Raw genomic sequence first — 21,196 nt, forward strand, 5'->3', positions numbered from 1 at the left:
ACAGGGGGACAGGGGTCAGTAAATAAGTGAGGAGCACCTACCGATTCTTGGCAATAATAGTTGTCATTGTTGACAAAGTTGCAGGATCCATCTTGGCAGCAGTACGTGTTCAGGTTGCTCCATAATCTTAATTGGAGAAGAAAGAGAGAGAATAACATGGTCAAGATCACATCTTGATGTGCTGAGGGCCAGACAGCACCATGAGGAGACACTGCCTCCTTTCCCATCCTATCCTCCTGCCTCAGTCTCCTCACATCACGTTCAATCTCCTGCATCTACAAATTGAGTTCCTTATCTCAGCAGGTAACAGCCAAGATTCTTATTCCTCAATTTGAAACCCTAATATTGTCAATCAGCATAGAATCCAGCGAATACATCAGGATCTATTATCGATACAATTTTGTCTTGAGGGCAATGTTGCAGGTTCCATATAATCCTATAGAAATCAATGAATTGAATGAGGTTGTTGTATTTAATTTGAACCCTCACTCCACAATGTTCTCAATGAGTGGGATTCCATCTCCCTGTAGAATCATAGAATCCCTATGGTGTGGAAACAGGCCCTTCGGGCCCAAAAAATCCACACTGACCCTCTGAAGAGTAACCCACCCAGACCCATTCCCCTACCCTGTTATCCTATATTCACCCCTGATTAATGCACCTAACCTACACATCCCTGAACACATCCCTGTGGGTAATTTAGCCTGGCCAATCCACCCTAACCTGCACATCTTTGGATTATGAAAAGACATAATTTTATAGTTGAATTACCATAAAGGTGTGAAATGTTATCTTTTAAAAATTTGCAATCTTTGTGAATACGAGAAAACAGGCTAAGCGATGGTTATGCAAACTGTCATCAGCTTACCCCCCACTACCCTCTCAGGATACCAGGATTGGGCATTCACGCAAAAGATTCCCACAAGTCACAAAGCAAGATCGAAACAAACAGGCCCAAAGACCTGACTACAACTTAAAGGAGCTGGAAAACTCCTTGGTCAATTTATCTCAAGGGTCACCAGTGGGCTTGTTCTGGGCTGAAGATATTACCCAAAGCTGCAAAAATGGTGCCTCAGACACTAAAACAAAGAACTGCAGGTGCTGGAAATTGAAACAAGAAACAGAAATTGCTGGAGAAACTCAGCAGGTCTGGCAGCATTTGTGGAGAGAAAGCAGAGTTCACACTTCGAGTCGAGTAATCTTTTTTCCAGAATGGTCACTGGACCCAGAAACGTTAATTTGGCCTCTCTCTCCACAGATGCTCCAGACCTGCTGAGCTTCTCCAGCAAATAGACAACAGCTGCATTTGTTTGCTTTGGTCCCTGTGGTTTGTCAATTCAATCAACGGTGTACTGAGAATTTGTCATAAAAATGTCACTTGCTGAAACTACCTACAATTATATTTTTTAGCATCTGTAGCTACATTTCCTATCTGCAAAATCTAACTTTTTGTCAATTTTTCCCATGGTGAACTTGTGTCCAGATTTGAAATGTAAACTGTCAATGTAATTACACTTTCCTGCCAGTTGGGATTATGCAGCAGTGCTTTCTGAGATGGTGCAATTACAGTGCTCTAAATACATGAGTGTAGTTTCTGTTAGAAATTGAACCGAGGAATGTAAACTCCTGTGACAATGAAGAATATCTCATTCACTTATTTCTCCTTTGCTCCTTCCCTCCTATTTTTCTTTGCCTCTGTCTATTTGACTTGTTTCTCATTTCCTTCCCAGGCGAAATGAGGTATTGTGGAACGGACCCTTTTATGAAGTGGTACTTTTGGAAAAAGTGTGCCATCCAACTTCTCCAAACTCTTTTTGCGCCTTCAGATCACCTGCAAATACTGTCCCCGCATTCTGCACTCCTCACCTTGGTCCGAGCTTTTCAGAGAGCAGTTGGAAATAGGATAAGACCCCGTAACCCACAAATAATGATTCCTCTTGGCCTCCCTTCTGTTTTCTTCAGAGAGATTCCAAAGTGCAGCTTGTCATGTTTTCTAAAATGAGCTCAAGTGAGATAAGGCTCCTTGTCCTTGTATCTATTGTCTTCTAGTTGTTAGTAATTTTCAAATGAGACAATCCTAGCTACCTGCAAAAGCAAAACTAACGGGAGCTGGCTATTCACTAATGATCAAATTGTAGCCTCCACTTCACATTCCTTCCTGCCCTTTAGAAGCTCTAAGTCCCTTGTAAATTAAAACATAGAACATAGAAAAATACAGCGCAGTACAGGCCCTTCAGCCCTCGATGTTGCGCCGACCGAAGCCTACCTAACCTACACTAGCCCAATAACATCCAAATGCTTGTCCAATGCCCGCTTAAATGCCCATAAAGAGGGAGAGTCCACCACTGCTACTGGCAGGGCATTCCATGAACTCACAACCCGCTGAGTAAAAAATCTACCCCTAACATCTGTCCTATACCTACCACCCCTTAATTTAAAGCTGTGTCCCCTAGTAACAGCTGACACCTTACGCGGAAAAAGGTTCTCACTGTCAACCCTATCTAAACTCCTAACCTAAAACTCTACCTAATTCAGAACCAGGCTCCACTGCTCATTGAGGGAAAGAATCCCAAAGTGTAATAACCTTCTGAGAGACGAGGGTCTTCTCCAGCTCTGCCTTAAGCAGGCGAACACCTCATTTTGAACCGGTACCTTGGATTTTGGGCTCTACCATCAGGGAAAACATCCTCCTCACAACAGCTACTTTGTCAAGCTCCCTCAGAATCTTAAAGACTTTACTGAAATTACTGCTGGGAATGAAAGCCACAGTTTCTCCAGTGGGAACAGGTTGACCCACATTGAACAGGTTCAACCCTGCTCTGTGCAACACTTCAGACTGGGTGAGAGCGGTTCCCTGGTTTAGACCAACCACACGCTGTGATTTGATGTGCTTAGTTTGCGTAACACTCACGTGTCCCCAAAGAGTCCGTGGTAATATCCAAAGTAGACAAGCGATTGGTCATTGTAGAATGTGCTGCTCAGTCCGTTGCCAACTCCAAAGCCCTAGAACATGGAATGTAGTTTCACCACAACAAGCTTGGCTCATGCCCATGTTCCACCCCCTGGATTGACTCCAGTACATACAGGTGCTGATAGTCATTGGACATTAGGCATTGAATGGTGCCCACTGCACCTGATTTCTAACACATAGAAACACTGCAGCCCACACCAGCAAGGATCATTCTCACCCTGAGCGAGGGGATAATGGGTTTGATTCCCATTGCACATACTAGAGGGCAAGACTGAGATCTGAGAGTTATTCACTAACAGAGATACTGTTTCTTGGTTAGAAGTTAAACTAAATCTCTGCCCCTTCAGATCATGGAATCTCTACAGTGTGAAAACCGGCCATTTGGCCCATCAAGTCCACACTGACCCTCTGAACAGGATCCCATCCAGACCCACCCCCCTCCTCTCTGTAACCCTGCATTTCCCATGGCTATTCCACCTAACCTACATGTCCCTGGACACTACAGGCAATTTAGCATGGCCAATCCACCTAACTTGCACATCTTTGGACTGTGGGAAGAAACCAGAGCACCTGGAAGAAACCCACGCAGACACAGGGAGAATGTGCAAACTCCATACAGACAGTCGCCCGAGGCTGGATATGAACCCAGGTTCCTCACACTGTGAGGCAGCAGTGCTAACCACTGAGCCCACCCATGGAGATGATAGATCCCATGCCACTATTTGGAGAAGAGCAATGTGTGGTTCCCCCAAATTTAATCTTTCTGTCACATCAGTCAATCAGATTTCTCCAGCCATTATCACATCGCTGTTATTGAGAGCTCTTCTGCATACATTGGCTGTTGTGTATCCTTTATTACAATACCGGTTACACTTAATCAATACCTCAGTGGCTGAGAGGCTGTTTGGGATGTTGTGACAAAATATGAAATATATGTTCCTTATTCTCTCACATTAACACCCCTTTAGCTCATGCTTCAATCCCATGTTCAGAGTATGGGGACGGGTTAGTGTTCCTGATTACAACAGAGACACTCCCTCCAACAATGACAGCTAGAGGAACACAGGGCTGGGGAACCGAAAGAGACACATCCAAGTCTACAGCAGAAGGAATTGCAAAATACCTTGAAATTAATCGGAGCTGATCCGTCCGCAACTTTCAGACTCAGGGTCGGCACATAGACGCCTCCATAGCTTTCCCCAAAGATGTAGAAATCGTTGCTCTTGAAGCTGGGGAACTTACTGAAGAAATCCTGCAGGGCCAGGTAATTGTTTTCTGCAACCTAGCAAAGTGGGGAGAAGATCAGGGCTTAGTGCTGTGTTTCCCACAGGGTGAAGAAATCATAATCAGTTCTGGGTCCTCTGCTGTTTGTAATTTTTATTAATGACTTAGATGAGGGAGTCAAAGGGTGGGTCAGTAAATTTGCAGATGATACAAAGATAGGTGGAGTCGTGGACAGTGAGGAGGGCTGTTGTCGGCTGCAGAGGGACTTAGATATGATGCAGAGCTGGGCTGAGGAGTGGCAGATGGAGTTCAACCCTGCCAAGTGTGAGGTTGTCCATTTTGGAAGAACAAATAAGAATGCGGAATACAGGGTTAATGGTAGGGTTCTTGGTCAGATGGAGGAACAGAGGGATCGTGGGGTCTATGTACATAGATCTTTGAAGGTTGCCACTCAGGTGGATAGAGTTTGTAAGAAGGCCTATGGAGTATTATCGTTCATTAGCAGAGGGATTGAATTCAAGAGTCGTGAGGTGATGTTGCAGCTGTACAGGACTTTGGTTAGGCCACATTTGGAGTACTGTGTGCAGTTCTGGTCGCCTCACTTTAGGAAAGATGTGGAAGCTTTGGAGAGGGTGCAGAGAAGATTTACCAGGATGTTGCCTGGAATGGAGAGTAGGTCGTACGAGGATAGGTTGAGAGTTCTCGGCCTTTTCTCGTTGGAACGGCGAAGGATGAGGGGTGACTTGATAGAGGTTTATAAGATGATCAGAGGAATAGATAGAGTAGACAGTCAGAAACTTTTTCCCCGGGTACAACAGAGTGTTACAAGGGGACATAAATTTAAGGTGAAGGGTGGAAGGTATAGGAGAGATGTCAGGGGTGGGTTCTTTACCCAGAGAATGGTGGGGGCATGGAATGCGCTGCCCGTGGGAGTGGTAGAGTCAGATTCATTGGCGACCTTTAAGCGGCATTTGGATAGGTACATGGATGGGTGTTTAATCTAGGATAGAAGTTCGGCACAACATCGTGGGCCGAAGGGCCTGTTCTGTGCTGTATTGTTCTATGTTCTATGTTCTATAATGAGATAGAATTCATTCACTTGCAAAGATATTCTGATTTCACCTGTGGCTCACCTCTGCCTCCAATTCAGAAGGTGTGGACCTTGAGAGCCTTCAGAGATCAATCCAGACTAATAGCCAACGCTGGTACTAAACTAGTCCTGCACTATTCCAAGAACTGCTGAAACACTACATCGAGGTCCCCAATGCTTCTCTGATAGATGTAACAGATCCATGGCACTGTTTTAAAGAACTTGGGAATGATGCTAAATGTGGGACCTTACTCTGTCCCAAACTGGCTTCCACATTTCCAACATTACAACAGGCTACACTTCAAAAACCCATGTTGTTGCTGAAGCATTTGGGATTTCCTGAGGTTGTGAAAGGCACTAATGAAACACAAGTTTTTATATGATTGGATAATGAATCTAACTAGTGACAGGAAGAAGTATTTTAAGTCCTGGGGATCTGATGTGTTTCATATGCTCAGGTATCAGAGGGGCTTCTAACTAGTACCAAAGCAGTGATGTGAACACAAAGTAGGGAGGCATAGATCAAGGGCCAAAATTCCAATGAGAGTTGAACATGGATGAATTAGAGTAAGGAAAGTGTTGTTGTGAAGGGAGCAGCATCAGTACAATAGAGGTTCATGACCAAGAGCCACAGGGAGCTCTCCTGTGGGCATGTTATTAAGTGGAGGCAAAAATGAAAGCATGTATATTTGTAAATGATTCCGAATATCAGTGAAGGAAGGGTCACAAGCTGATATCGGGATTAACAGAGTGTAATCGTCCACTTTTTCTCAGTGTGAACACTGGACCAAGAATTAGTGTTTCAGGTTCCAAACAAGTCAGTGAGGAGCTTGCAGCATGAAATCACCTCTTTCCAGAGAGAGTCATGTGCCAGTTAACATCAGGTATTCAGTAGCTACCTTGCATGACGTATCATTGGTTGGATGCAGGAAATAAACAGCCCTACATTTCAGGATTTATATTTGCGAACATATTTCTACCTGCTCCTATCTGTTAATGTGATGTTTTGGTTTGGTAGAGGATGGGTGTTCTACATTGTTAATTATGATTTTTGATTTCTTGATTTGATTTATTATTGTCACATGTACCTAGACACAGTGAAAAGTTTTGTTTTGCATTCAGTTCAGGCAGTTCATACCATATAAAGTGCGTAAGGGTGAGGAATTCAATGTTATGGCTGCAGACAAGGTGCATAAAGAGCCCAAGGTCAACATTAACTTTGAAATTTGAGAGGCCTATTCAGACTTCTATTCAGAAGTCTAATAAAGATTAGATTAGATTCCCTACAATGTGGAAACAGGCCCTTCGGCCCAAAAAGTCCACACCGACCCTCTGAAGAGTAACCCACCCAGACCCATTTCCCTCTGACTAATGCACCGAACACTACGGGCAATTTAGCATGACCAATTCACCTGACCTGCACATCTTTGGGCAGTGGGAGGAAACTGGAGCACCCAGAGGTAACACACGCATACACGGGGAGGATGTGCAAAGCAAGGAAGAAGCTGTTCTTGAATCTGTTGGTACGTGTGCTTAAGCCTTTTGATCTGCTACCCTAAAGAAGAGGTTGGAAGAGATGATAACCAGGGTGGACAGGGTCTTTGATTATGCTGGCTGGCTTCTGGAGGCAGAGGGAAGCATGGATGGAGTCAATGGATGGAAGACTTGCGTGATGGACTGGGCTGTGTTCACAAGGTTAAGCATGGCTGCTGGAGATGCAAAGTTTACGTGATGCATTTGTGCATGCACACACTTTGTTTCATGCCAGCACTACATTAAACACCCAGTGTGAGGTGACATTGCAAAGATGTACCCACTGCTCTCTCTCTCTCTCTCTCCCACACACTGAGCCTGGACAGGCAGCATTCACAAATGTCCCACTCGGAGGTGGGGGGAGGGGGGCATTGAAAACAACGATCTCTCTTCCCCCCTCCCCCCATTCCCAGCCTGAACCCCTCCTCCGGAAGTTGATCACTCGCTGCCGCCCACGTGTTGATCTCTCCCCCTCCCCACGAGCTGATCTGTCTTTACTCTGACACGAATCGACGCCCCCCTCCCCCCACCCCCCACCACCACGTGGACATTGCGCCAGTCCTGCGCACATGCGCAGTACGGTCTTCGAGGTGACGACGCTGAGGGACCTGGAGCAGTGCGCGTGCGCGGCTCTGGTCTGCGCCAACATGGCGCCGTCACTCGAAGCTTGCACCAGTTATTCAATATCCTCTCAACTATAAACACTTGTGGACTTTGGTCCGCTCCGCCGTCACAAGTCTCTTGATTATGGGATATTTTACGTGACTGCTGAAGGAATTGACTATTGATGCAGTTCAGCCTTGACTGCACCCAGTCAACAGCAGCTGGCAGGGCCTGGGCACAAATACCTCGTTATCGTTGGTGGCGTAGTCCTGATTATCCGAGTAGGAGAAGCCAACTCCGGCCGGGGACTCCAAGTACAGGACATTAGCCACCTTATTCCAGCTGTACGGATTGACGTAGAGTGTTCTGCCATCACTATCCACCTGGAAGTAACACATTGCAGTCAGTGACCTGGATCCACTGTAACCAACTCCCCTCCCTCCCTCCCACCACCACCAATCCTCAAACTCACGTTCCACCTGCACCCTGTCTCTAAATTACACTGCCTGGCATCCTGGGTGCTTGGATTGTGGACCTTGGTTATAATTTTCAGTTACTGGGAGCGGATTGACAACAGCAAATGGATCATCTTTATTCAGGATTATCGCCGGATAACCATAATGTGTTCTGGCATTACAGTTCTTTGAGGAAGTAACAAGTGACGTGGAAAAAGGGGCAATCAGCAGATATACTTAGATTTCCAAAAGGAACTGGACAAGATGCTGCATCAAAGGTTATTGCACAAAACAAATGCTCATGCTGTAGGGAGTAACATATTAGCACAGACACTGGATTTATAAACTAATAGGCAGCAGATTATACAGATAAATTGGGTCATTTTTGGGTTGGTAAACTGTAAGTAATACAAACAGATAAAGTCACCATTGTCCTACGATACCATAGGTCTGCTGACTGATTTGACAGAGGGGGTACTTTGCTGCAGGGATCAGTACTTGAGCTGAACTATTTGCAACCTACATTACTTGAATGAGGGAACTATAAGAAATAGGATCAGAATGAGGCCATTCGACCTATCCATTCTGCTCTGTTGTCCGATCATGGCTGATATGTTTCTCAACTCACCTTTTCGCAGCAGAGAGCAGCGGGAGTTGGGTGGAAGTTCAGGCGGAGCACAAATCCGGTCGGGAAGGTAAGTTATTGCTATTAGAGTGGGAGTGTTCTAAACCCCAAGTCCTACAAGGTAGGGTCTCCCTCCCACCCTCCTCCTCTAACCTAAATTAAGAGTCCACAGACTTGCCACAAAAAGAGGGTCTAAGGAAGTTTGGATCGAAGAGTGAGGCTTCAGCTCAGGAGTCTTTGACAAGGAGGTTGAGTGAAGTGATTACGCCACAGTTGAAGAGGGTGAAGACATGACTGCCAAGCTGGTTCAGTGTGCTACGTGCTTGATGTGGGAGGTCAACGACTCTGGTGTGTCTGGCTCGTATATGTGTGGAAAGTGTGTGCACATTCAGCAATTGACCGAGCATATTGCAGCACTGACGAAAGAACTCGAGGACCTTAGGCTCATCCGAGAGAACGAGATCTTTCTGGACAAGACCTTCAGCGAGGTGATTATACCGACCATACCAGAAGAGAGCAGACGATGAGGAAGGCAGAGAGGAGACAGGTGCAAGAGACCCCGGGAGAAGTACCTGTCAGGAACAAGTTGAAGCTTTTGGAAACAGTAGAGACTGATGACACTGCCAGTTCGCAAGGCGACCAGGTCTGTCAATCAAAAGTTGGTGCAGAGGCAGAGTGGAAGAGTCAGACATCGCACAGAGCTGTGGTAATAGGGGACACTATCATGAGAGGAACTGACCGGGGTTTTTGTAGCAGCAGACGGGATTTAAGGATGGTGTGTTGCCTTCCTGGTGCCAGGGTGAAAGACATCGCGGACAGAGTGCAGGAAATCCTCAAGGACGAGGGTGAAGAGCCAGAGGTGGTGGTACATGTTGGCACAAATGATGTTGGGAAGAAGAGGAGGAACATACTACAGCGGGACTTCGGAGAACTAGGAAGAAGGCTGAAAGGTAGGACGTCCAAAGTGGTTATCTCCGGTTTGCTTCCAGTTCCTCAGGCTGGTGAGGCCAGAAACAGGGAGATAATGGACTTGAACGTGTGGCTGGGGAACTGGTGCAGGAAGCAAGGATTTAAGTTCTTGGATCACTGCGGTATATTTTGTGGTAAGCATAAATTCTACAAGAGAGACGGTTTGCACCTTAATAGGTTAGGGACCAGCATTCTGGCAGGCAGGTTTTCTGCTGCAACACAGCTACGTTTAAACTAAGTAGCCGGGGGGTGGGGACAAACTGAATGTTTAAAAAGGAAATTGAAGGGAAAGTTAGAACAAGAGAAGTCAAGAAAGACAACTGTATCAATGAGGCAGAAAACTTGGAAAGGGATCATGCTGCAAGGTTGAGTGAAATAGGGGTTGATGGGGAGGGTGAGGGCAGTAACAAATTATAAATACTATACATGAATGTACGAAGCATTAGACATAAGATGGATGAGCTTGAGGCTCTTTTGGAAATTGGCAGATACGATATTGTGGGGATAACTGAGACGTGGCTTCAAGTGGACAGGATCTGGGAAATGAATATTCAAGGCTAACGTGCTATCGTAAGGACAGACTGACGGGCAGAGGGGGTGGGGTGGTCTTGTTGGTAAGGGATGATATTCAGTCCTTTGCGTGGGGGGACCAAAAGTCAGGGGACGTAGAGTCAGTGTGGATAGAGCTGCAAAATACTAAGGGTAAAAAGACCCTCTTGGGAGTCATCTACAAGCCCCCAAACAGTAGTCTGGATGTCGGATGTAAGTTGAATCAGGAGCTGAAATTGGCCTGTCGCAAAGATGTTACTACAGTTGTTATGGGGGATTTTAATATGCAGGTAGACTGGGAGAATCAGGATGGTATTGGACCTCAAGAAAGAGACTTTGTGGAGTGCCTCAGAGATGGATTCTTAGAGCAGCTGTTGCTGGAGCCGACCAGGGAGAAGGCAATTCTGGATCTGGTATTGTGTAACGAACCAGAATTGGTCAGAGACCTCGAAGTGAAGGAGCCATTGGGAAGTAGTGACCAAAATACATTAAGCTTCAATCTGCAATTTGAGAGGGAGAGGGTACAGTCGGAAGTGACAGTATTTCTGTTGAATAAAGGGAACTTTGGAGCTATGAGGGAGGAGCTGGCCAAAGTTCAATGGTGCAATACCTTAGCAGGGATGACAGTGGAGGAACAATGGCGGATATTTCTGAGTATAATGCAGAAGTTCCAGGATCAGTTCATTCCTAAAAGGAAGAAAGATCCCAGGAGGAGGCATGGGTGGCCATGGCTGACGAGGGAAGTTAAGAAACATATGCAGTTAAAAGAGAAAAAGTATAACATAGCAAAGATAAGTGGGAAAACTGAGGACTGGGAAGCTTTTAAAGAGCAACAGAGGATTACTAAGAAGGAAATACGCAGAGGAAAAATGAGGTACGAAGGTAAACTGGCCAAAAATATAAAGGAGGATAGTAAAAGCTTTTTTAGGTATGTGCAAGGCAAAAAAATGGTTAGGACTAAAATTGGGCCCTTGAAGACAGAAACAGGGGAATATATTACGGGGAACAAAGAAATGGCAGAGGAATTAAATGGGTACTTCAGATCTGTGTTCACTGGGGAAGACACAAGCAATCTCCCTGAGGTAACAGTGGCTGAAGGACTTGAACTTACGGGAAGTTATATTTGCCAAGATTTGGTGTTGGAGAGACTGTTAGGTCTGAAGGTTGATAAGTCCCCAGGGCCTGATGGTCTACATCCCAGGGTACTGAAGGAGGTGGCTCGGGAAATCGTGGATGCGTTGGTGATTATTTTCCAGAGTTCGATAGATTCAGGGTCGGTTCCTGAAGATTGGAGGGCGGCTAATGTTGTACCACTTTTTAAGAAAGGTGGGAGAGAGAAAGCAGGAAATTATAGACCAGTTAGTCTGACCTCAGTGGTGGGAAAGATGCTGGAGTCTATTATAAAAGATGAAATTACGGCACATCTGGATAGTAGTAACAGGATAGGACAGAGTGAGCATGGATTTATGAAGGGGAAATCATGCTTGACTAATCTTCTTGAATTTTTTGAGGATGTAACTCTGAAGATGGACAAGGGAGATCCAGTAGATGTAGTGTACCTGGACTTTCAGAAGGCTTTTGATAAAGTCCCACATAGGAGGTTAGTGAGTAAAATTAGGGCGCATGGTATTGGGGGCAAAATACTAGATTGGATTGAAAATTGGTTGGCTGATAGGAAACAAAGGGTAGTGATAAACGACACCATTTTGAAATGGCAGGCAGTGACTAGTGGGGTACCACAGGGATCCATGCTGGGACCGCAGCTTTTTACAATATATATTAATGATATAGAAGATGGTATCATCAGTAACATTAGCAAATTTGCTGATGATACAAAGCTGGGTGTCAGGGTGAAATGTGATGAGGATGTTAGCAGATTACAGGGTGACCTGGACAATTTAGGTGAGTGGGCAGATGCATGGCAGATGCAGTTTAATGTGGATAAATGTATGGTTATCCACTTTGGTGGCAAGAATACGAAGGCAATATTACTACCTAAATGGAATCAATTTAGGTAAAGGGGCAGTACAGAGAGATCTGGGTGTTCTTGTACATCAGTCAATGAAGGTAAGCATGCAGGTACAGCAGGTAGTGAAGAAGGCTAATAGCATGCTGGCCTTCATAACAAGAGGGATTGAGTATAGATGCAAAAAGGTGCTTCTGCAGCTGTACAGGGCCCTGGTGAGACCACACCTGGAGTACTGTGTACAGTTCTGGTCTCCAAATTTGAGGAAAGACATTCTGGCTATTGAGGGAGTGCAAAGTAGGTTCACGAGGTCAATTCCTGGGATTACCTTACACTGAAAGACTGAAGTGACTGGGCTTGTATACCCTTGAGTTTAGAAGACTGAGAGGGGATCTGATTGAGACATATAAGATTATGAAAGGATTGGACACTCTGGCAGCAGGAAACATGTTTCCGCTGATGGGTGAGTGCCGAACCAGAGGACACAGCTTAAAAATACGGGGTAGACGATTTAGGACAGAGATGAGAAGAAACTTCTTCACCCAGAGAGTGGTGGCTGTGTGGAATGCTCTGCCCCAGAGGGCAGTGGAGGCCCAGTCTCTGGATTCATTTAAGAAAGAGTTGGATAGAGCTCTCAAAGATAGTGGAATCAAGAGTTATGGAGATAAGGCAGGAAGAGGATACTGATTAGGAATGATCAGCCATGAGCATATTGAATGGCGGTGCAGGCTCGAAGGGCTGAATGGCCTACTCCTGCACCTATTGTCTGTTGTCTAACTCCATTCTTCTACTCCCCCACCCACCTCAATAACATCTGATCCCCTTACTAATCAAGAACTCGTCTATCTCTGTCATAGCCTTGGAGTCCACAGCCGTCTGTAGCAATGAGTTACACAGATTCATCATCGTCTGGCTGAAGAAACTTTTCCTCATCTCAGTTCTAAAGGGTTGTGCCTTTACTCTGTACCCTCGGGTTCTAGTCTCTCCTACTAGTGGAAACATCTTCTCCACACCCACTCAATCCAGGCCTCTCGGTATTCTGTGAGGTTCAAGAGATATCCCACTTATCCTTCTAAACTCCATACAGATCCAGAGTCCTCAATCACTCCTCATATGACAAGCCCTTCATTCCTGGGATCATTCTTGTAAATCACTTGTGAACCCCCTCCAAGGCCAGTGCATCCTACCTTAGATGTAAACCCCAAAGCTGCTCACTGTATTCCAAATGAGGTCTGACCAGATAAAGCTTTATACAGTTTCAGCTATACATCTCTGCTGTTGTCTTCAAACCCTCTTTGATGCTAATTTTGCATTTGCCTTCCTAACTGTCAACTGAACCTGTATGTTAACCTGAAGACAATCCTGAACCAGGACTCCTAATCCTTCGTGTTTCAGATTTCTGAAGTGTTTCCCCTTTAGAAAATAGTCTAAATACTGAAAGAACTGTCGATGTAAATCAGGAACAAAAACAAAAGTTGCTGGAAAATCCAAGCAGACCTGGCAGCATCTGTGAAGAAAAATCAGAGTTAATGTTTCAGGTTCGGTGACTATTCCTCAGAACAGTGTGTGTAGAAAATATCTATACTTCTTCTTCCTACCAAAGTCTATAAGTTCACACTTTCCCACATTCTATTTCATCTGCTTCCGTGTGCCCACTTTGCTAGCCTGTCCAAGTCCTTCTGCAGCCTCTCCACTTCCTCATACTACCTGTCCCTCCACCTATCTTTTGGTCATCTGCAAATGTGTCCACTATGCCTCAGTTCCTTCCTCCAGATCATTGACGTATAATGTGAATTGTTGTCCCAAAGCCAACCCCTGCAGAACTCCATTCGTCACTGGCTGCCAACCTGGAAGAGACCCTTTTATCCTCACTCTCTACCTTCTACCAGTCAGCCAATCCTCTATCCATACCAGTTATTTGCCTTGTACACCATGGGCTGTTATCTTAACTAGCAGCCTCCTGTGTGGACCTTGTGGAAATCCAAATAGATCACATCCACTGGTTCTCCTTTGTCTAATTTGATTGTTATCTAGTCAACAAATTCTAACAGATTTGTCAGGAATGACCTCTCCTTGATGAAGCCATACTGACAGAGCCCTATTTTACCATGCACTTCCAATTACTCCACAGATGCATCCTTAATAATGGACTCAATGTAATGGAGCTAAATTTGCAGATGAGACCAAAATCAGTAAGGGATATAAGATAGGTAGCAAAGTATGTTGTCAGGAGGAGGTAATAATCTTACGAATGTAAATGGGTAGGTTTAGATGAACGGTCAAAATTTGACAAATAAAATATAATGTGGAAAATTGGGAACTTATCCATTGTTCTCCCAGCCTTCTGCTTGTCTAACTTGTCCATTTGGCAGGAAGAGTTTTAGAAAAATATATTCATTAAGTGGAGACAGTTTTAAGAATTTTGTGGTACAAAGGGCTCTGAATGACTGATAATGAATCACAAAGTTGGTATACAAGTACAGCAAGTGATTAGGAAGGTAAATTAAATGTTGTTTGTTGCAAGGGAAATGGAAGACCAGGGATATTTTACTTGTGCTGTACAGAACAATGGTGAGACCATTTCTGGTGTACTGTCCTATATTTTTAGAAAAAGACTGCTTTGTCAGCAGTTAGAGAAGGTTTACACGACTCATTTAGTATGTATGAAGAAGGGATAAACAGGTTGGACCTTTGCCCATTGGAATTTAGACCAATGATGGGTGATTTTAGTGAAATCTTACAGATTTTTTTTCTTTTAGGGGTCATTTCTCTGTAGGAGTCTCTTCCTCAGAAAGTACTGGAGGTTGGGTGTTTAATGTTTATCCAAGGCTGAGTTACACAGATTTTTGATAGCCTATGGAGTTAAGAGTTGTTATTAATGGCCCGGCTGGGGGGAGATCAGTCACAAAGCTGGAGTTAAAGCCACAATCAGACCAGCTATGATCTTATTGAATGCCAGAGCTAACACTGATGCTCTGCCTGAGATTAGTCAGCAATGATCTCAATCCTCACCCTACAGTAAAGAAAATACTTACGTGTACAGGTCCATTTTCAGCAAGTAATCCATCTAAGGAACTGCACCCAGGCCCACCGTTCAGCCACAGGACCACAGGGTCAGTTTCTGGGTTTCTCTGGGACGTTACAAACCTACAGGAGACACATTGGAAAATTAACATCCTCCACTGAGGACTCTGCAAGTCACTGAAGAAATGTAGAATAATTTCAGGGTCTGGAATGGTACCAGCACAGAGAGAAGATATCCAGCTGTTTGTAACCCTGCCAGCTCTCTGTCAGTGCAACTCAGTAATTTCCACTTGCCTGCCTATTTTTTATAGTCATACAGATCTTTTTATATAACTGTCCTATTCCCTTTTGCAAAGTGTGATTGAATATGCCTCCCTCATGCTCTCAGATAGTGCATTCCAGACTCAAACGACATTCTGTGTAAACATTGTCTCTTATGTTGCCTCTGGTTTGTTTGCCAATTGTTTTCAATCAAGACTGTCTGGTTTATGATCCTTGCAACAATGGGAACAATGTCACCTCTGATCTTCTCAAGTCACTGGTTTTGACTACACCACTTGAAGGAGAATCTCCCATCAGACTACTTCGAACATAGAACATTACAGCACAGTACAGGCCCTTCAGCCCTCGATATTGCACTGACCTGTGAAACCAATCTAAATCCCATTTAACCTACACTATTCCATTATTACCCATGTGTTTTCTAATGGCCATTTAAATTCTTGCCCTCAATCACTGAAAACATTGATTCCGTCCACCCAGTTGACAGATGCATGCATTATCCAAAAAAAGGATGCAGCTGGAAACTTTGACGCATTAAAGGATTCAATGAGGTTGACACGAGGAATCTATTTCCTCTACTTGGTTAAATCTATACCAAGGACACTTAATCTTAAAAGTACAGTTAGATCCTTTTGGATCTGACACTTTAGACGAAATCTGGAAGTCCATCCAAAAAAGCAGTGGATTCTCTCTGTGGAGAATTGGAGCTTTCAGGATTGAGACAAAACAGAGTTTTGTTGGGTAAAGTCAATCAGGAAATGAGGTAAAGGTGGCGAGATTAAGTCAAGATTGCAAATCAGCCATGAGCTGATGAATGGCAGCGCAGGCTGGAGGGGCTGAATGGCCTATTGTTCCTGCAGGATTAGGTGTGGGAAGCCTGAACACTTTCCACTTCCCCAGCCCAGGGGCACTGAGGGCTGAACTGAAAGGAGGGAGCTGTCGAGAAAACCAGCAGCACTGGTCAGAACCATTGGAAGGTGTTGCTGCAGTCTGTTCAGGGGCAGTTTCTCCTTCATTGGGAAAGACCCAGCGACAGCTGGCAGGATATTTACTCTTCGATAATCCCTTTGCCTCTGCTCAGTAACTCCATTCCCCACCCAGCTTTAACGGCTGGTCCACCACAAGCCTGCGTGTTCTCCTGTGTGACCTTCAGCAACACGGTGAAAATGTTTCACCTCGTCCCAAGTCAGTTCCTTTTGTGAATGTAACCAGAGGTGCCAATTGTAGGAATAGTAAATGGGGGAGAATGGTAGCAAAAACTGATTATGAGTTTAACTTTTGAGAGGGGGCTCTGATTGCAGAAAGTAAAGTGTTGGGAGTTTAAGTTGAGAGAGTACCTTTCTTTCGTATTCCTCACAACTCAGACATGTTGAAAGTACTTTTGAAGCACAGTGTCTGTTATTATTTGGGAAACACTGGAGCCACTAGGTGTGCATAGTTAGAATAACCAGATAAACTATTCTTGTCACATTGGTTGGAGGACAGAACCTCTTTATTTCTGCGATCTTTTACATCCAGCTGAATACACAGACAGGGCCTTAATTTAACCTCTCGTCCAAAAGACAGCACTTCAGAGAGTGCAGCTCACCTTTGGTGCTGCACTGAGAGGGGACAGCATCTCTGTGAAAGTAATGATTGTTCAAGAACAAGCCGGTGCCAAACTGTTAAAAATAGCTCAAAGAGAAGGAAGTGCTGCCTGCCCCCATTGTCTGTCCCACTGAGGGTATCCTAACCCCTTGAACATGTGAAACATTTGGAGAACAAAGAGAGTAAGTGAGTTGCAATGCACATGTGGGAGGGAAAGTGTCCGTAGCAACCAGATCTACAGACAATTATTTTCTACCATTCTTTCATACAGCTTTATGCAAGAGCATTAGAAATGCCTGGCGTGGAACGAGGTCATTCAGCCCATCGTCACTATACTAGCCAAAAAAGACACTTTATGTTTGACACTGGCTTGGAAGCTGGGAAGATGGCATATTTGAACATTAGTCCGCCTTTCGGCTTCACTCCGGTTCCATCCTCCCAAGAAATCCATAGGCTACTTGCCCAAAGCTGGGAGAGAGCCAGGGCGTGTACAAGCAGACCCACACACTGCAGGTCTGAGGGACAAAGCTCCTCTGACGCTCTGAGTGACACGGTTTGTGGCTGTCATTGGGACACCGAGCTGAGGACTTATCAAAATCCCAGAACTCCTTCTCTTACTGCAATGTGGACTAAAGCACTTCAAATACATGGGTGCCCCATCATCACCTTCGCTGGTTAGTCAGGGATGGGCAATGAATGCTGGCCCAAGAATGAATGATTGAACTGAAGGTGATTAGGGCTGGGGAAGAAAGGAGCTCATCGGTACATTGCGGATTTGAGAAATCTTATGGATCAGCCATACTACCCTTGCCTCTCAGCCACAACATACTGCATTCAAGCCCAACTTCCAGGACTTGAGACAATAAATAAAACTAGAAAGTCCAAGAAATACTTCATGGATCTGGAAGCATCTCTGGAGAGAGAAGGAGGTTAACAGACTTCTGTTAAAAACCTTCCAATTGAGGTAATGTTAGAGTGGTGTGAATCAGATGAGCTGTTAAACCAAACCAAACAGCAGTGTATACTTCCAGCTCCTGTTGAAGGTGAGAAGGGAGTTCTCCTTGGTGTCCAATACACATCCCTTTATCACCTTCACAGAAACATTATCGCTGTTTGTGGGAGCTTGCTCTGTAGAAACCAATTACTGTATTTCCTATCTTATAATAATGCCCACACTTTGAAATGTAGTTGTAAGAAATGCTACATTAAAGTCTTTTAACTTTGTTTTCTTTCTTTCTCTTGCTGATTATATATCCCACAAGCAATCACCTTCCATTAACTAGCCCATTTTCTGAGCTGGATGTCAATGGGACATGAAACATAAGAAAGCATCACAGCCTCACAAATAGAGTTAATTGAAAAGCGATTAAAAGCAGACCCCTCCTATATCTCAATCGCCCCAATCCTACCCCATCAGCAAGTCCACAGTTTAGTAAAGTCCAATTACAAAGTCCAATTCAGAGCAGACCAGGAATCCAAAATGGAATCTCCACTCACTAAGAATTCAGGAGAGTGGGACTGATTTAACTGTGCGTTGTCTGTCATGCCGGGGTAACTATACAATATCCCAGTTCCCACATTCACTTACCAGTAGTGTAGATGTTGGCCAGAAGATGCCTGCAAGTAGCCAGACCACTGTCTGAAGTTCAGTCTGGTGTTCAGACCCGGTAAGGAGAGGATTTCATCTGGGGAGTAAGATGCTAGGCAGCCACTCACGCAAAGTAACAGCAAACACCACCACATGGCTGTGAAGCAGTGGGGCAGAGAGACAGAGACTGTGTGTGACAGCTCAGAGAATTCCCGAGGAATGTGGATGCCGAGATTGGTGGCTCCTCATATAACTGGGCTGGGAATTGGATGGTCACATGATCAATGGTGCGTGATACAAGAAGGCAGGAATTAAAATATTAACATATGATAAGGAAAGAAATCACAAGGTATTAAAACAAATGTTGGAGTACTGTAAACAGGTGACATTTGTTCTTTATGCTGGTTAGTTTTGGTAAAGTAACAAAATAGCCAGTGACCCCAAGGTGTCCTTTAAATCCATGAATAGTGTAGATAATAGTGCTCTTTCAACCACTGCTGAGTTTTCCAGGGTATAGAATCCCTACAGTCTGAAAGCAGACCATTTGATCTATTGAGTCCACACCACCCCTCCGAAGGACATCCTACCCAGACCCATCCCTCTACATTTACTCTAGCTAATCCACCTGGCCTGCACATCCCCAGACTCTCTGGGCAATTCAGCATGGCCAATCTACCTCACCTTCACATGTTTGGACAATGGGAGGAAACTGGAGCACCTGGAGGAAACCCACGCAGACACGGGGAGAATGCACAAACTCCACACAGACAGTCACCTGAGGCGGGAATTGAACTTGGGTCCCTGGCACCGTGAGGCAGCAGTGCTAACCACTGAGCCCCCATATAGTTTCCCATGGAAACTGCATTTGCCCAAATGTAGCCCAACTCAAGGTGTTCTGAAACAGTTCAAATTCACAAATTATTTATTTGTTTTTGTGATGTGTGTGTCACCGGCTAGGTCTGCATTTACCACCTATTCCTAGTTGGAACAATGGTTTATGGTATTTGGCAGGAGGTTTTTTTTGTCTTTGTTTGACATGGTGCCTTTGCACTTCACCGAGTTCCAAAGTTAATGTTGAGGGCTCCTGAGATAACTCCCTCCTTACTGTATGCCGTCATTTCTAGTGGGTCTGTCTTGCAGACAGGACAGGACATTCGCTGTAAGGTATGATTTCATAAGTATGAATGTAATATTAAAGACAATATGTCAAATTACCCATTCAACAGTCAACCATTTTGTACTATGACACATATCAGTTAGTAATCAAAAGATATCTCTGGGAAGATGTGATTATACTGTAATGAAATTTAAGTTTTGAAGCAGTGTTAAAATAGAAATGAGGATCTTAAGATCAAAACCAACTGGGCAGATATGTGAAGTGGGCTGACTAAAGTAGATAGGAAACCTGTAATAAATGATCGTAGCTAAGAAATTAAAAGAAATAACTCACTCCTCAAAGAATTGGTGTTCTGCTGAGGAATTTAAATTCTGCTGGAAAGTTATTACAATCATGGCTAACTGGAGAGGTTAGGAGCAGTATTAGGAGAACATCGTTGTCAAAGAGAGTAGAAAGACTGAAGATTGGAAGGGCTTTTAAATAGTCAGCAACACATAACCAAGAGACGTTTTAAGAGGGGAAAGTAATATGAGAGTAAGCCAGCAAGAAATATAAACATGAATTGTAAGAGCTTTCACAAGTGTGTAAAAAGGGAGGTGGTTCGGGAAAGTAAGTATGGATACCACAGAGGCGGAGAGAGGGAAAATTATATTGGGGAATGAGGAAACTGCAGGAAAGTTAAATAGAGTCAGACAGCATGGAAACAGACCCTTCGGTCCAAGCTTATCCCTGGAGCTGGAGAGTACCAAACAGCCCCCATGGGGCTACTCCATCGTGCAGTACAGTCATGGCAGATTTTGGGTTTTAACTCCACTTCTCAACCCATTCTGTATATCCCTCAATTCCCTGAGAGACCAAAGTTCTGTCTCTCTCAGTTTTAAGAATATTCAATGATAGATTCACAATTGTCAGAGATTGAGAACTCAATAAATTCCCAACCCTTTGAGTGAAGAAATGTTTCTTCATCTCAGGTTCATAAATTTCCTTGAGGGAAGGAAGTCCACTGTTCTTAACCTGGTGTGGCCTAAATGTGATTCCAGATCTGCAGCAGTTGGGTTAACTTCTAACGTCCCCCTGAAATGGCCCGAGAAAGGCACTTAATAAATGTTGGTTCAGCCAGTGATGCCCACATCGCATGGACACATATAAAAATTCTTCTAAACTCCAAATAAAGACACAAAGGTAATATAGGTCAGCCCTTCATCCCAGGGATCACTTTAGTGAAATTTGTTGTCCAGCCTCCAAGCAAGTATACCCTTCCTTAACTATGGACACCAAAACTGCATACAGTACCCCAGGTCTGATTTCACCAAAGTGCTATGCAATTGTAGCAAGATTCTTTACTCTTGTACACCAATGCCCACACAGTATCCCCAACAACATACCATTTACCTTACTAATTACTTGCTATGTTTGCGTGTCAACTTTCAGAGTTCCTTCTATGAGCTCACCCAGCTCTGTCTGATCATCCACATTTACAAGTTGCACACGTTTTACAAAATATTCTGTTTTCTATTCTACTAACCAAAATGAATAACTTCACCCTTTCTCTCATACTCCATCTCCCATCCCATTGCCCTCTCACTTAACCTGTCTATATCTCATTGCAGCAG

General features: G+C 44.4%; 1 protein-coding gene across 2 annotated transcripts in view; it reads right to left on the reverse strand.

Moving 5' to 3' along the window:
- The window catches only part of LOC140453154 (lysosomal protective protein-like), a 33,420-nt gene extending 14,753 nt beyond the window's left edge, over window positions 1–18,667 (reverse strand). For both annotated transcript variants that reach the window (XM_072547595.1, XM_072547594.1), the window contains exons 1-6: window positions 18,467–18,667; window positions 15,021–15,132; window positions 7,667–7,804; window positions 4,095–4,253; window positions 2,912–3,003; window positions 42–126 (exon numbers count right to left, since the gene is read on the reverse strand). In XM_072547595.1, coding sequence (XP_072403696.1) covers window positions 42–126; window positions 2,912–3,003; window positions 4,095–4,253; window positions 7,667–7,804; window positions 15,021–15,132; window positions 18,467–18,621 — 741 coding nt within the window. In that variant the 5' untranslated portion in view covers window positions 18,622–18,667. The remainder of the gene's footprint in view (window positions 1–41; window positions 127–2,911; window positions 3,004–4,094; window positions 4,254–7,666; window positions 7,805–15,020; window positions 15,133–18,466) is intronic.
- Between the last annotated feature and the right edge of the window lie 2,529 nt (window positions 18,668–21,196).

This window comes from Chiloscyllium punctatum, chromosome 26 (genome assembly GCF_047496795.1).
Source record: "Chiloscyllium punctatum isolate Juve2018m chromosome 26, sChiPun1.3, whole genome shotgun sequence".
Taxonomy (NCBI): domain Eukaryota; kingdom Metazoa; phylum Chordata; class Chondrichthyes; order Orectolobiformes; family Hemiscylliidae; genus Chiloscyllium; species Chiloscyllium punctatum.